This window comes from Chinchilla lanigera, unplaced genomic scaffold, assembly GCF_000276665.1.
Source record: "Chinchilla lanigera isolate Chin_1 unplaced genomic scaffold, ChiLan1.0 scaffold00085, whole genome shotgun sequence".
In the NCBI taxonomy this organism is placed as follows: domain Eukaryota; kingdom Metazoa; phylum Chordata; class Mammalia; order Rodentia; family Chinchillidae; genus Chinchilla; species Chinchilla lanigera.
Window position 1 is genome coordinate 1,424,228 of NW_004955486.1, and position 16,027 is coordinate 1,440,254.

At 50.9% G+C, this 16,027-nt stretch overlaps 1 protein-coding gene and 1 long non-coding RNA gene across 11 annotated transcripts in view; one reads left to right on the forward strand and one right to left on the reverse strand.

The window, feature by feature from the left end:
- Positions 1–2,540: 2,540 nt before the first annotated feature.
- LOC102023704 lies at positions 2,541–14,779 on the reverse strand. Of its 10 annotated transcripts, XR_001231129.1 has the most exons (7): positions 14,519–14,779; positions 11,463–13,386; positions 11,193–11,353; positions 6,528–9,837; positions 4,549–4,807; positions 3,130–3,205; positions 2,541–2,892 (listed from the first exon to the last, which is right to left on the reverse strand). It is a non-coding gene; the product is annotated as an uncharacterized LOC102023704 (long non-coding RNA). The 10 variants fall into 10 exon arrangements; XR_001231127.1 differs by having other exon boundaries at positions 2,541–3,205; XR_001231126.1 differs by lacking the exons at positions 2,541–2,892; positions 3,130–3,205 and adding an exon at positions 3,230–3,437.
- Positions 14,780–14,951: 172 nt separating this feature from the next.
- Positions 14,952–16,027, forward strand: part of Dhrs3 (dehydrogenase/reductase (SDR family) member 3) — a 34,298-nt gene continuing 33,222 nt past the window's right edge. The window contains exon 1 of the mRNA XM_005403948.2: positions 14,952–16,025. Within this exon, the coding sequence (XP_005404005.1) occupies positions 15,831–16,025 (195 nt within the window). The 5' untranslated portion in view covers positions 14,952–15,830. The remainder of the gene's footprint in view (positions 16,026–16,027) is intronic.

Here is a 16,027-nt window from a genome sequence, read left to right on the forward strand (position 1 = left end):
TTTGGTTCCTGAGTCCATTCATTCATCAAAACTTCCGGCACACCTCTGCGCCAGGCTCAGTGATGGAGACTAAGGTCACAGAAGGATTCAGGCACTATTCCTGCCCTCAAGGAGTCTCCAGATGGGAGAGGGGAGCTCAACACATAACAGCGTGTGCAAGAAAATGCTTCTATTGCCCCATTAGTGGTGTTCACTGGATGCAAAGCCTGAAGATTTAAAGATCTCTAGGACGAGATGCACAACCAGCTCCAACATTTGCAGGACCCAGAGCAACATAAAAGTGCACACCCCTCATTCAAAAATTATTAAACATTGTCAGATACCAATGCAGAGCATTAAGCCACATGCTGGGAACTTCTAAGTGTAGGGGCCTGTGTGACTGCCCTGGTCACACACCAACGCAACCTACCTGGTCCCCAACCTCAAGAAGTTTCCAATCTGATGCAACGTTGAACAGATGATAGCACCTCGTTGTCTTCCGTTTCTTGATCTGTACAATTTGGCTTGTACCTGACCCTTGCAATAAGTTGTGATTGTTCGGTGAGTTATAAATCCATAAGAGCTGGCACATTTGCCTAGCATGCATCGAGCCCTGAGTTCAATTCCCAGCACAAATAAATAAATAATTTTCCTTGAACAGAAAAAAACAGAGTCGACCCTCTCTAAGTCATAGTTATTTTTATTCTGATAAGTTCAAAAGAGGGGAGGAAGGGAAGGAATACTTCCAAGCACAGCTTCATTAGAAGTGAGGTTGAGTGGCCAGGCATGGTGACACACGCTTGCAATCCCAGCTACTCGGGAGGCTGAGGCAGGAGGATCCAAGTTCAAGGCCAACGCTGGCAATTTAGCAAGACCCTGTCTCAAACTAAAGTAAAAAGAGTGAGGATGTAGCTCAGTGGTAGAGCAAGAATCCCTGAGTTCGAACTCCAGTGCGAGAAGAAAAAATAGTGGTTCTGAGTGAACTGTACTTAGAAAGATAGATTAGATAGATGGATAGATGGTAGATAATAGATAGATAGATAGATAGATAGATAGATAGATAGATAGATAAGCAGGCCTCCCTCCTGGGCTCCCAATGACCCTCTTCCTGCCTGTGCGCATGGTCTTTCCCCTGTGAGCACACACCCCTGTGTCTCTGTGTGTCCAAATTCCCTCTTCTGATAAGGGCACCAGGCCAAGAAAACTGCCACTTTTTTATCCAATCCCCTCTCTAAAGATTCTATCTCTCCCTCCAGTCACATTCTCAGACGCTGAGGGTTAAGACTTCAACATTTGAATTTTAGGGAAAACCACACAGGCCTTAACAACCTGTGCCTCAGGATACCTAGGGTAATTGTACTACTAATATCTGTTGGTTTGTCGAAAGGAACTGTAAATGTGTAATTGTTTGATCAGTCTTACATGCCTGTATCTGGTTATACATGCAACCATTTTGAAGATGACATTAGATAATATAACAACCATTGTTAATATCCTATCACCATGTTTTGAAGTTCTGCATTATTATTCTCTATGCTCTGTTGTTTATGTGTTTGTTTTTGTTAGTTTGGGGTGTTTTTTAAATGAAAAACAAAGTTTATATGTATATATAAAGATAGCTGGGATAGGTGTATTGCTGATGTCTGTGGTTTATTGAGAAGAACAGTCAATGCTTAAAATTTTCTTTTTTCTTGACCAATTTTGCACGCTTGAATCTGGTAATCAGAATGACTGATCTGAAAACAACAATATGCAGTATAAGAACCACTGCTGAACTCCTGCCATCTTGTATGGTGAAGCTCTGCATCATTTCCAATGTTTCTTTTTATTACTTGTTACTGTCTTTGACTGTTTGATCAATCTTACATTCTTATGTCTGGTGGACTGAGCAACTTCGTTGAAGATAACAGTATGTAATGTAGCAACCCTTGTTAATTCCTATCATTTTGTTTTGAGGTCATGTATCATTTTTGTTGTTTTTGTGTTGTTTTGATTTTGTCTTCATTGTTTTTTTTTAATTTTTAAAATTAAAAAAATTTTTTAAAAACCTGTGCCTTTCTAAAATGTCAAGGTCACAAAAGACAAAAAAAAAAAAAGACCAGATTAAAAGAGTCAAAAGAAACGTGACAATAAGTGACACATGTACTCTTGGACTGGCTCCAGGACCAGGGAAGAATATGTTTTTCTTGGGTTATAAAAGATGTCAGGGGCACAACTGGTGAAATCTGAACAAGGTCAGTAGATTATGTAATTGTATCAAGGTCAATTTCCTGATTTTGACAAAAGTGTTACAGTATGTCATAAAAAGTCCTTGATTTTAAGAAATATGCACTGAAGTACTTGAGACTTTCAGGCAGTTATGTCTGCAATGTACTCTTAGAAAGAAAGGTTTTAAGTGCACACCTGTAATCCCAATACTCAGGAGGCTGAAGCAGAAGAAAGCAGCTTTGAAGCCAGTCTGGGCTATATAGCTAGAGCCTTTCTGGAAGGAAAGAAGGAGGGAATGAAGGAAGGAAGGAAGGAAGGAAGGAGGGAAGGAAGGAAGGAAGAAAGGAAGGAAGGAAGGAAGGAAGGAAGGAAGGAAGGAAGGTGGAAAAGGAGGGTGGAAGAGGGGCAAAGGGGAGGGGAGGGAGTTAGGTTGCAGATGTATAAACGGATAAATAGATGATGAATGGTTGGATGGATGGATAAGAGATGGGTAGATCCATAAAGCAAATGTAAAATATTAATATAAGGGTAAAGGCTATGCAGGAATTCTTGGCTCTATTTTTGCAACTTTTCTGTCTTTTCAGATTTACACTTCAAAAACCTTTAAACATTGAGCTATACACAAGTAGGCCACAGGTTATTGCCCAGGGAGCAGTAAGGCAGGGTCAGGGAAGTAAGTCCATGTCCATGGTCTTATTAAGACCCCTGCAAGACAATAAATATAACCTTCCTTTCCAACCTGAGGAAACAGAGACATGGAATGCTTAGCTCTCTTGCCCAAAGTCCTTTCAGGATTTTTAAAGCAGCACCCACTTCCAGGCACCCTGACAGGCGGGGCAGCTACCTTTCACTCATTCTGTCCCAACTGCCACCCTTACCACCCAAAGCAGCCACCCCCCGGGGGTGCCGTGGGGGCAGGTAACCACTGCTGCTTCTACAAACCTGTTGTTTTTTCTGGGTCTGAAAACTTGAGGGTTGGTCACAGCCCCTTCTGGCCCCAGAAATGGTCAGCATTCAACTAAGATGAAGCAAAGACCCAATGTGATCTGGACAAAGTGTTTTTATAAACTTATGAAAAGAGGCCTTATTAGAAAGGACTCAGGCAGGAGGCAGGCAGGGGGTTTGTGACGCGTCTGATCATTTTTCTGCAGGCTCCTGGCAAGCAGTGATCATTAGCAGATTTTGTTCTGGGTAAGCTCAGTGTCGGCTCCACATTACAGGATTTTATGGGATTTATGCGCACGACTTTCCTACAAAGCAAGGCATTATAGGATGGATTAGGCAGTTCCAAGAAGCAAAGGTCCTGGCTCCTTCTCGGTCTTATTTTTTTAGGAGAGTTTTTTTTAGATGACCACGGTCAGGCGTTCTGTGCCTCACACCAGGACTTCCGTGTCCTGCTGGCCATAAAACAGCCCACCTCAACAAAAAGACTATTAAGTGGATTTTTCTTAACAAAAACTCATTATAAAGCACTGAGTATATGTAAAAACATTAAAAGAAAATAAAAATCACACACCATGTTCTCATCCAGAGACAAGCAGCATAGCATTCTGGTGAGTCTTTATTGATTTTTCCTGTATGCAGGCGTGTGTGTGTGTGTGTGTGTGTGTGTGTGTGTGTGTGTGTGTTCACAAAGACAGAGGCAGGGAGCAAACTCCAAACTTTCTGGGCAGGGAGCAAACTCCAAAGCAATAAGGATGAGCTTTGAAGCAAACCTGAGCCACATTCTAAGTCCATCCTAGTTTATGAGCTTCCCAGGTTGTTTAACCTCTCGTTCTACAGCTGTAAAACCAGGCCATGGCTCCTACGTCCAGGGTGTTGTTTTGATTACAATGAGAATATTAATTTACTGTACTGCCTTGTGCACAATAAATCCCAACCCAATGGTAAACAAATAAATAGAAACTTGTACTTTAGGTATTACTTTGCCAAAAATGGGATCATACTGGTAACTCCATTTCATATCCTAATACTTTCCCTGCTATGAATATGGGGAAATGGACTTCTGCTATAGTTTGGAGGAGTCTCCCACCAAGGTCCGTGTGGGAAAGGCTTCATGCCTAGGCTGCTGCTATTGGAAGGTGACAGGTCCTTAGGGTGCTGGGGATGCACCCTTAAAGGTGATCATGGGATCCTGGTTGCTTCCTGTCCCAGTTTGCTTCTTCCAGGCTCATCGAGCGCACCCCTATGTCATGACGTGCTGCCCTCACTGAGGCCCAGAGCCATCAGCCCCTCGTCTTTGCCTGGCACCTCCAAACCGCGAACCAAAGCACACTTTTCTAAGTTACTATCTCGGGCATTTCATTATCGTGATGGAAAGTTGAGTGTGATTCTTCCAAAGTATTAAATTCCCAATTATACCTTGCTTTCTAGGCTGCATTTTTAACGATGTCATCTATTGTCCACGTCACACGTTTTTCGTTTTTGCTGCTGTGGGTTTCCTTCCTGGCAGCCTGCTGGGAGCCCAGCAAGCACCTGACAGATGTTGTAGATTCTCAACTTCCAGAGGACTGGACTGTTTGCTTCTGTGGCCCATCAACACCACTTAAGGGCTGGGGATTTAGCTTAGCGGCACAGCGCCTGCCTGGCAAGTGCAAGGTCGTGAGTTCGATTCCTGGTACTGGAAAAAAAAAAAAAAACACCACTTAAATCTGCGCAATTTGCAGTGGTCCCTGCTTTCTGTGTCCATTGCTCATCTGTTAAGTGGGGGCAGCCACAATGTCCCTTGGCAGAGGCTGTTATGGCTACATAATGACTGACTGGGTCAACTTGAGTAAATAACACCCAACTAAACTGGCTCAGCATAGTTCAGGGTGTGGAAGGGAGGACTGTCGCCAGAAAGCTATAAAAGGGAAACAAAGAAAGAAGGATTGCTCTGTTTCCTTCGGAGGAGCTCCAGCATTGCTTCAGCTTAGACGTCATCTCCTGGCTTCCAGCATACTCTCCAGCCTTCTGGGGCAAACCCTTAGGCCTCCTGATAGGAGCTCACACAGGACACTACATGGAGCCGCAGGCCTCCCACTGGATCCTTCACATCCCCAGTACACAGAAAGACCTTTCGCGCTTTTCCACACCCAACTCTGGCGGCCATCGTAAGCCAATCTATAAATTGTTATGTATCTGTATACTTTGTAGCATATCCATTTCTCTAGCAAACACTGACAGACACAGGCTAAGTGAGATGATCCAAATGAAACACTTGAGCTGGTACCTGGGACATGCTCAGTAACCAGTAAAATGATTATTAAGTTTATGAAGTCTGAGACTTAATCTTCTTCTTTCTCCAGTACTGGGAATTGAACCAAGAACCTCGCACATGCTAGGCAAGTGCTTTACCACTGATCTACAACCCTAGCCCTTTTTATTTTGAGACAGGATCTTGATAAATTGCCTGGGCTGGCCTCAAACTTGTGATTCTCCTGCCTCAGCCTCCCAAGTTGCTGGGATTATAGGTATGCACTATTTAGCACGATTGGCTTTTGTGGGTTTGGTTTTCTTGGAGGATCATTTGGTTTTGGCTTTGATTTTGGTTATGATTTGGTTTGGTTTGCATATTTTGGTCCTGGAGATGGAATCCAGGCCTTGTGGATGCTAGCCAAGGGCTCTACCACTGAGCTACGCTCCCCCCTGAGGCATGCTTTTCATATTACAAATGCATGTGCTTCCGTCTGGCTGCATTATGCTTGTTTTTATAGAATGATTGGGGCCGGATACAATAGGACATTGACAGGGCTTTTCTTTTTTCTTTTGGGAAAGGGTCTCAATATGTAGTTCAGACTGTCCTTGAACTCACTTATGTAGCCCAGGCTGGCCTTGAACTCACCGTGATCCTCCTGCCTGGGAGGAGCCTCTGTGGAGTGGAACCTTGGCCTGCGGGCAGCACCTCCCACTGCCATGCCCACTGAGAGCCAGCCGGCTGAATGTGGCAGAGGACACAGGTGGCTGACTGTGATTCGCCAGTACTGGGAATTGAACCAAGAACCTCACACATACTAGGCAAGTGCACTTGCACCGTTTCTCTAGCAAACATTGACTGACACAGGCTAAGTGAGATGATCCAAACGAAACACTTGAGCTGGTACCTGGGACAGTAGAGAAAGTGCACCCAGCATGCACTTGCAGAGACAGGCAACTCACATCTGTCTCTCCACCATCATTTGAGACCCCTCATAACAAATGTCAAACACCATAAATCCTGCAAGGGGTCCATTGTCCAGAGGTAGCCAGGTTTAGCTCCAGGATCCCAAGTGATACCCTCAAGGTTCTAACTCCTGCTTGGCCGTTTACACCCTGGGGTCTTGGGCAAGCTGCTTACCATTTGCCGGTCTCGGTGTCCTCACCTGTTAGGTCGAAGTAAGACATGGACTTAAAGAGCTGGAAATGGCACCTGGAGTTGGCAGTCACTGAATAAAGCTCAGAGAGTTGGGAAGACTTGAATCACCATTTGACTTGGTTTTAGTCCATTTTCTGTTGCTATAACTGAAAACTCCAGACTTGGTAAAGAAAAGACATTTATTGGACTCAGGATCTGAAGGTCAAGATCAGGTAGCCATATCTGGTGAGGTTCTTCCTGACCATGGGACACTCTACCAAGTCCCAAATTAGCACAGAGCCTCACACGGACAGAGGGACTGCAAATCCTCTCCTCCTTTGCCTTCCTCCTCCTCCAGGAAATGGAGTCTCACTATGTCACCTATGCTAATCCCAAACTCCTAGGTTCAAGTGACCCTCCTGTCTCAGCCTCTCAAGTAGCCAGGATGACTTGTACATACCATGTCTGACTTCTTTTCTTATAAAACCACACTCCCACAGGATTAGGGGCCTGCGTTACAGCCTTGTTTATCTTTAATCACCTCCTGAAGGTCCCACCTCCTCACGTCATAGTGAGAGTAAGTTTCACCCTCTCGTACCTCGCAATGGGGATTAAATACCAACATGAATTTGGGTGAAGACATTCAAACCACAGCAGACTCTCAGGTCACTGATTTTTGAAAGCCTCTCAATGAAATTCAGTCTCTTCAGTGGCCCTTTACGTCTTACAGTGGACATGAACTTGAGTCAGTCTTATAAATGGATTTCCAGAAAGCCCACAGGAAAGAAGATTCCGATCTGGGCACCTCTCCATTGAGGATGTGACTGTCTGAGGTCTCTTGGCCACTTGAAGTCCTGACCCACAGCCCCCCAGGGATCAACTCTGGCCTTTTCCTGCCAGCCTGCACGTCAAATGGTGGTTCTTACACGTCTCACTGGGTGGAAAACCATCAAAACCGGAACAGTTTGTGGCGTGTGACAGTTGCATGAAATCCACATTCCAACGTCTGTACACAGCACTCTGCTGGAGCCCAGCCACGCGCGTTCATCTGCGAATCATCCCTGGCGGCTTTCAGGCTATAACAGCAGAGGCGATTGTTGCAACAGAACCCGGACGGCCCGCAAAGCCCCTGCAGAAAAGGCTCACAACTCAGGGTGAGGGGAGAGGACCTAGCACTGCCACTGCCCCAGCTGTGTCCCCTCTACGCTCGGGTTCCACCTTGCCACAGAGTGTGGTCTCTCAGGACACAAAGCCCGGGGGAAGGACCCCAAAACCACTGAGCATCCTCCCCTGCCAGGCCCTGGACCAGGCCATTCCAAGACATCATTCCAATAGAGGTCACATTTCTACCTTTGGGATGACAAAACCGGGGCTCTGAGAGGTCAGTCATCTGCCTAGTAAGCAGCACAGCTTGAATTTCTTGCCAACTCCAAACCTCACCCTGGTTTAGAATTATTTGACTGACCCAGGGGCAGGAGACGGGTGAGGGCCACTAGGTGCCTTGTGATCTCGGCCCAAGCTATGTCAGGTGACACAGCTACAGTCTGGGCCCGTTACTGTGCTCAGAACCCCACAAAAACACATGTCCCACACATGTGTGTTCCTGCCACGTTCCCAGTCTCAGCTCCAGGCTGTGTTTTCACCCAACCCTGGCAGCCAGAATAAACACAATCAGCTCAGCGTCCACTCACCCAGAGCTCCAGGACCCCGGAAGAGAGAGCCTCAGCCTGTGCCCATGAGGGATGGAAGACACAATGCAAGGAAAAATGTGTGTGTGTGTGTGTGTGTGTGTGTGTGTGTGTGTGTATAGCAGGAATGGTTCCAAAGGGAACCATTCTGCCTTCCCTGTATGCATCCCATCCTCTTGGCCAAACTTAGCCAAACGGAAAGGGGGCCTTCATGCCACATATTCTGTGTTAGGAAGAGGAAGTATCTTACAGTGATCTTAAATTGTCTCTGGGCTTTGCAGATCAGCTTTCCTGGGTACCCGGGTGCCCAAGTGCCCACATCACAGCAGTTTCTGCCCATCTGAAGCCTGTCTTCTTGTCTGCTTTCTTGAGCCAGGCAGGCCACCAAGCAGTTCCAGCTCACATGGCCCCCACTATCCATCCCTGCAAAGACCCGCAAAGACTGCCCACTTTAAACCTTGTGTAACACTTTCCACCAGCTTGTTCTGCTCAGGGGAAAGAGGCCAGTCCTCAGATAAAGCTATGCGTGTCCATGTGTGATCAGGTGTGTGTGTGTGTGTGTACACTCACGTAGGTGTTGAGGGTATCAAAATTACTGGTATTAAAACCCTTTTTCAGAGCCCCGGGAGCGGGGTTGATGGTATAGTTCAGCAATACAGGGCTTGCCTAGCACGCACCAAGACCTGGGTTGAATCCTCAGTAGTCCCCAAAAAATAAGAGCTGGGGGGGAAGTGCAGGGGGTGACAGAGTGGCCCAGTGTTCAGCACTAGTTTGGACTCTTGGGTCCTTAAGAGCAAGGGGATCCCTGGGAGGTCCCTGAGCTAGGCTCTGGGGCTCCAAGTCCATGTATCATGGCCCTGGCAGCTTGGGCGCCGTTCCTGGCCTGCGCAGCCCCATATCCACGCTGCAGACAGCGAACACACAGGCTTCAAAGATGTAGGTCCCATCCCATCTTCCCTCCGCTCACTTGACGCCCCTCCCAATGGCTCCAGGCACACCGTGGACACCCGATCTGGCAGTTCTAACTCTTCCATGAGCACTGGAGCTCCTGGAGCTCTTGCCGGATAAAATACAGTCCTGGGAGCCTACATTTCTAATGCTGTTCAGGTGATGCTGATGTCATAGGCCAAGGGGCCCCCCGAAGAGCTAACCCTACCCTCCTCCTGTCCCACCCCACCCACTTCCTCATGGGCTCCTGCCTCCCCATCCTGCCTGCTGCTCCAGCCCCCAAGCATGCCCTGCCTTGGGACTTCCGTCCCCCCAGGAGGACCTCCCTCACCAAGGTCGTCAGGGTCACTCCCACTCACTCGGGTCTCTACTCAAACTTCACCTCTGAGAGGCCTCCCCAACCACACTGCGTGAGACAGCTGCGCTCCCACGCGCAGCACGCCGCACCTGCTCCATCCCCGCCCCCCCACCTCACCCCTCCTTTTCCGTGGCCTGGCAGTGCGCTCCGCCTGACAGCGGAGGAGGCCAGCTGGTGAGGCCAGGGCTTGCTTCTCGTTCCCCTGCCAGCTCCTCGGCATCTAAAAGAGAATCCCTGACTCTCAGCGCCTGCTAACTATGCGACAAGTGAATGAAGACACACCTTTAAGACATGTCTCACGGCCTCTGCTCCTGAGGCGTGGCTTCAGGGACTTCACTTTTTCCCTGGGGAATAGCAGATCCGACTTTACTTACAAAACACAGGGTGAAGGGAAAACCACGAACTCCAGACTGTGCGAAGGGCATGAACCCAAACGAGGTGCCCCTCTGATCACGGGGCCCTGAGCAACTGCACACACAAGTCACACGTCCTCGAAACCACCTGGCCCACCCTACAGCAGCTCCCAGCCCCAAGTGAGATTCAGATAAAAGCAGTGGGATGGTGCTGCAGGGGAAGGAAATACAGGGGCCAACAGAAAGGAGCCCTGGACCAGACTAGGTGGATAGGGAGCCAGGAGAAATAAGTAGGCAGGATTCCTGGAAAAGCCCCAAGAGAGCTAACGTAAATCCTGCAGGTTAAAAAGGGGTTTACCCAGCCTTGGGAAGGCGGGGTGGGAAGTAACCTGTAACACGAGGTCGGGCCCTCTCTGCCCTACAGCACTCTGGAAGTGTCTTCAGACCACTAAATACAAATCTGGCCTTTTTGCAAGCGATGGAGCTGGCTCTCAGCAAAATCGGCCCCCGGGGATCAGGGACCATGTCACCATGCAAGCCGGAGCTGAGCCCAGTATGGCGGTACACAGCTGCAATCCCAGCTACTCGGGAGACTAGGGCAGGAAGATCAGGAGTTCAAGCCCAACCAGGACAATTTAGTGAGACCTTGTCTCAAACTAACAAGGGCTGCTGGGCCGGGGATATAGCTCAGGGGCACAAGTGCCTGCCTAAAAAGCACAAGGTCCTGAGTTCAGTTCCCGGTACCAAATAAATAAATAATAGAAAGGGCTGAGAATATAGCTCGGAGGTAGAACTCTTGCTTAGCATAGAGTCAATCACAAGGACTGCAAAAACAAACAAACAAATACCACTGGCATTTACTGAGCTGTGCAGTGGCCAGCTGCCTGATTAAAGATCTCCCAGGACTACAGCGTTACCCTGGGGTTTATCCTCCCCTTCAAATGAGAAAGCTGAAGATCAGAAAGAGGAAGTGACTGCCTAAGGAAGCCGTACAGGGAAGTAGCCAAGGGGCATCTGAACCAGAGCTGCCCAACTGCAAGGCCAGAATCACGGCCACACATTCCTCTCTGACCCATCCACCTTACCTGAGGGGCCTCACCCAGAAGACCCGTGAGGATGACTGAAGGAATCAATCAGAGGGCAGATGTTTAAATGCACCCCTGCTCCTCCAGCTTCCGTCTCCTCCACGTTAGGTACCTGTGGAGCTCATGAGAGCCACCAACCCAAAGAGGGGAGAGCTTGACCAGTGGCAGAAGAGGCAGCCAAAGCTTCCTGCAGGAGCTGGGTGTACCCTGGGTCCACAGAGGGGCTGCGCTAGAAGTCAGGGTACCGCACTCAACAACTACCTGCCTGGCCTGCATCCAGATTCCTGGTCCCCCATCCGAGGACACTGTTCTGAAGTCTCGGACCAGCTCCTTGGTGGATCCTCTTCCAGTGGTCTGAGGTCTGTATGTTTTGAAAGACATCAGTGGGGGCTGGGGATTTAGCTCAGCGGCACAGCGCCTGCCTGGCAAGCACAAGGTCGTGAGTTTGATTCCCGGCACCGGAAAAAAGCCAAAAAAAAAAAAAAAAGAAAAGAAAGACATCAATGAAGTAGATAAAACACAAGCATTTACCACAGGTTCAAATCCCACTACCTCTTCATAGCTGCTCTGTCTTGGAGGAGTGACTTTCTTAACTTCTGCAAGGCTAGGTAGAAGGCAGAGCTTGAGGCTCATGTTTTTAACACTCGGCTTTGGGGTCCCAGCCATCAGCTGCAATGGTAGTGACAAAAGTGCTTTGTAAAGGACAACACATGAGCTTTCAAGTTCTTGGTGCTGGGATGGAACCAGCAGCAGCGGTCAGGGAGCCGCTAGAGCCTAAGGGCCGTGCAGGACCAGATCTCTGGGCTGGCTCCGTCTCGCCCCATGGCCGCTTCCTCCCTCCATGCACAAAAGCTGGAAGGCTGCTCAGCCATGAGCCGGGCCCTCGAACCTCCCTGGCCATGCTGCCCGGCAAGGCTGAGTCATGGAAAAAGTTAGCTCTCCAGGCTGCCGCGCACCTCTCCCCTCCCGTTCACAAAAGCTCCTTTCAAGGTTTCAGGGGGGGGAGTGAACACATTGAGGGGCCTCCTCCCAGCTTGGGATGTGAAATTTCAAACTTCACCCTGGAGTTCAATCCCACATCTCCTGCCCCAAGAAACAGATAGGAGGGGCACCAAGGGCAAAGGATAAAGGGTGGGAGAGAGGGGTAGGGAAGGACGTGTCCCATGCAGCCGTCACTGCAGCCAGGCCACAGAGACCCTCAGGGGACCCCGCCCAGCACCTCCACTCTCTTCTCCGGGGCTTTTCTGGACGGCAGTGGAGGCTGCGACAGCCCCTCTCTGGGCAGCTGAAGTTGGAGAAGAGCCCCAGGCTCGCAGGGGTGCCCGGCCCACAAAACCACATCCTGAAGGTGGACCAAGTAGAAACAAGGGCACTGTCTACCCCAGGCCAGCTCCAGATCTGCCGGTCCTTGTTGGAATTGCCTGACGGTGTTCCTTCTTCCTCCGATTTAACCCCAAACAAAACGGGGAGCCCCCTGTATGGCCTCGCAGGAGTCATTCGGATTGGCTAGGCCTCTGTTTCCTCCTGTATCGAATGGATGCCCACCTCCCAGGCTGGTAAGGAAATTCAACGAGATGGGGGCTGGGGATTTAGCTCAGCGGCAAAAGCGCCAGCCTGGCAAGCGCAAGGTCGTGAGTTCAGTTCCCGATACCGGAGAAAAACCAAAAAAAAAAAAAAAGGAAATTCAACGAGATGGACCCTGCCTTTGTGAAGGTCCATTTGGGTTCCTGTCTCCTTCCCATCCCGGCCCGGCCTCCATCCTGAAGTCCCACCCAAGAGACACGAAAGTGTGACCTAGGGACCCGCCAGCTGGTCAGGCATCCGAACAGGATGGGATGGCTGCTGGGGTGAACCTGCTTCTCTGAGAATGAGTTGCCGGCTACCTCTGCGCTTTAGTGTCCTCCCCATGAAACAGTGGGGGCAGCGGCTAGGACCTCCACAGGGCCTCCCAGCCTTGGGGTGTTAATCCCACGCTGGGAGAAAGGCCTGGAAGTAAATCGAGTTAGCAGGACCCTAGGCAGCCGGAGGCTGGGGCCGCTTGGAGGCGCAGTGTCCTATCTGAGCCACTAGGCGGCTCCGAGGATCACAGATGAGTGCAGACCGCCAGAGCGCGGCGGTGGGGTCTCTAGACTTCAGCCCTCTCTGCAGGCCTGGCGCGGCTGGTGGGAAGGGCCTGTCTCTCCCAAGCTGGGATTTCTGTCCCATCTTTATAGACGTGGAAGATGGGAAGAAAAGGTCACCGTGGTGGAGTCCTGGGAACAGATGAGGGCGATGGCCTGGCCTTGGCTCATCCTTCTGGAGGGTGGGATGGAGGCTGGAGGGAGTCTGCTCTCAGTCCTTGGCAGAGCCTCACGCTCCACGTCTCTCTTCCCTTCTTGCCAGAGCCGGGTGGGGTGGGAAGAGGAATTAAGTCTGGGGTTGGATCTCTCCCTTGTGCACTTCCTGGCGGGGTAACCTGGAAAGTGGGATGATAATGCAAGGTCAGTGGGAGGACTGTCAGGCCTCCCAGGGCGAGAGAGTTTCTTTCTAACCATCCTCCCTTCCGCTCTTCCAGAGGCTCCCAATTCACCTGGAAGAAAGACCCCCTTCTGCCAAACTGCCAACATCTCCCAAGAACCACAGCGTCTTTGTAGGGGAACCTTCCTCCCCAAGTCAGCCTTTCTCAAAGTGGCTTTCTCACCAGGCAGAGCACCAAAAGTACCCATTTCAGGTAGGTGTGGTGGTCCACACCTGTCACTGCAGCATTCTGGGAGGCTGAGGCAGGAGGACTGCAAATGCAAGGTTTGTCTGGGCAACTTAGCAGGTTAGGGAGAGCCTGTCTCAAGGGATATAGGGCTGGGAATGCAGCTCAGTGCAAAGGCCTTGGGTGCAATCTCTAGTACAAAAAAAAAAAAAAAAGAAAGGAAAAAAAAAAAAGACACCCAAGGTGGGGCATTGGAATCTCTGGGGCGGAGGCCCAGGACTCCGGGTCTGAACAAGTCCCAGGCTGGCTGGAGAGGGCTGCCCCAGATTACAAGGCAGCTCCCTGGCTCCTCTCCCTCCTCGCCCAGGGACGTGCAGAGGGGGCGGGAGGCAAGTCCCATCAGCACTTTTAACTGGGGCTGTTTCTTCATGACTCACCTCCCAGACTTCCTGCAGCCGACAACCCTAAATAGCTCAGTCCCACCCTCTCGCAGGGAGACGTTCCTGCTGGGGAGGGCAGGAGGTTACAAGGTGGGTGCCGATGGGGCAGCCCAGGGGGACCCAGGGAGCAGAGCCGCTGCCTGCGCTGCACAGGGCTACAGGTTTAAGACGTTTTGTTTACAGGCTTTTGTTATTAAGGAAATTGCTGTCAGTCAAGGTAATTCTAACCCCGATGAGCAATAAATATGCTCCCAGCTAATCTTATGGAGATTTTATTGGCACCCGGGGCAGAGAGGCTCCTTTACTCTGCCCACCCCCTCCCCTCAAAGCAAAAGCAAAACCTCGGCGGTTCCCCCACCCCCACCCATCAGCCATGCGTGGGACTCGGATCAGACTGAGAAAGTTGCACTCTGCGAAGACAGAAGAGGTCCGGGCAAAGGTGGGGCGTGACTTCCTGGTCGTACCTGGAGGCTGGGGATGACCAAGTGACCTGAAATAAACCCTGGGCGACCTGGTTGATTCAAGGCATGCGCGAGCTCGCGGGGGTGGTCACCTGGCCCGGGCTGCGAGGAATGCCTCCGGGAGGGGCTGGCTCGCTGGAGTCGGTTCCAGCGCGTTCGAGTTCCAGCTGCGTGCCCTCGGGGACACCGGCGGCAAGTCGCGGCTTGCAGCGACGGGAGCCAGTCCCGGGAGAGCGCGAGTCTCGGCGAGCCCGGGAGCGCGCCCGGGCGCGCGCCCCGCGACGGTGCAGGGGGAGGGGAGGTCCCTGCAGCCACTCAGAGGAACGGTAGTGAAGCCTCGGAACAACTTTAACTGTCAATCAGACTTAATGGGGTATTAAAAAAAAAATGGAGAGGGGAGGGCCGTTCTCTTGCTCCGCGCCGGAGCCGCCCCGAGAGCGAATGAATAAGGCCGCGCAGACAAGGGTGTCCGATCCACGCGCGCTCCACACCCGGGCCCTCTCCAAGTTGGAAAGGACAAAAAGAAGGCAATAAATGCTAAAAGGAAGAGAGAGCGAGCCGGATCGAGCGGCAACTCCCAGCGTCTGCTGGAACAGGAGGAGCGAGGCAGCCGGAGGAGCGAGCGCGCGCGAGGCCGAGCCCTGCGCGCCGAGACCCGGACCCCGGACCGCGCTCCTCCTGCGCGCTGCTGGCAGTCAGATCGCGTTTGAGCAATTTCCTGAGCCCAGGAACAGCAATGAGCCGGGAGACTTTCGCGAGCTGAAACTGGGAGCGCTAAGCACTTTTCCTCCACTTTTTCCCCCTGGAGAAGGGGGGGAGGGCGCTACAATTTGGAAACGGCTTTTTTTTTTTTTTTTTTTTTTTTAATCGTGCACTTTGGAACCGCGGTGCTGGGCAGGGTGCGCGCGTGCGACTGGTGCTTTTTTCCCCCCCTCCCCTTCCCTGCCTAAACTCCTCTGTCAGTCTGTAAACATTACCTGAGAATTCCCCGGCCGAAACGGCTGCTAGGGCAAGAAACTTCTTGTCAGAACTTCCCACCTCCGACTTCCCCGCCACCCCTCGCTCCGTCCCGACCTACGGAGACGCTTTTTCTCCTCCCGAGGAGGATTTATCTTTTAATTTTATTTTTTTTAATTTTACCCCTTTTTCTCACTCGGTGGATTGTTTTTGGAGAGAGGTCATTACAAGAGTAGCCAAGCGGAACGCCTCTCTCCTCCGTATTCGGGTTATTGATTATTGTTTGGGGTGTTTTCTTAATTCCTGTTTTGCTCGGTCCGGGGAGTTTCGCCCCCTGCCCTGCTGCGCGGCGCGTAGGATGGTGTGGAAATGGCTGGGCGCCTTGGTGGTGTTCCCCCTGCAGATGATCTATCTGGTGGCGAAAGCAGCCGTCGGACTGGTGCTGCCCGCCAAGCTTCGGGACCTGTCCCGGGAGAACGTCCTCATCACCGGCGGAGGGCGAGGCATCGGGCGCCAGCTCGCCCGAGAGTTTGCGGAGCGCGGCGCCAGAAAGGT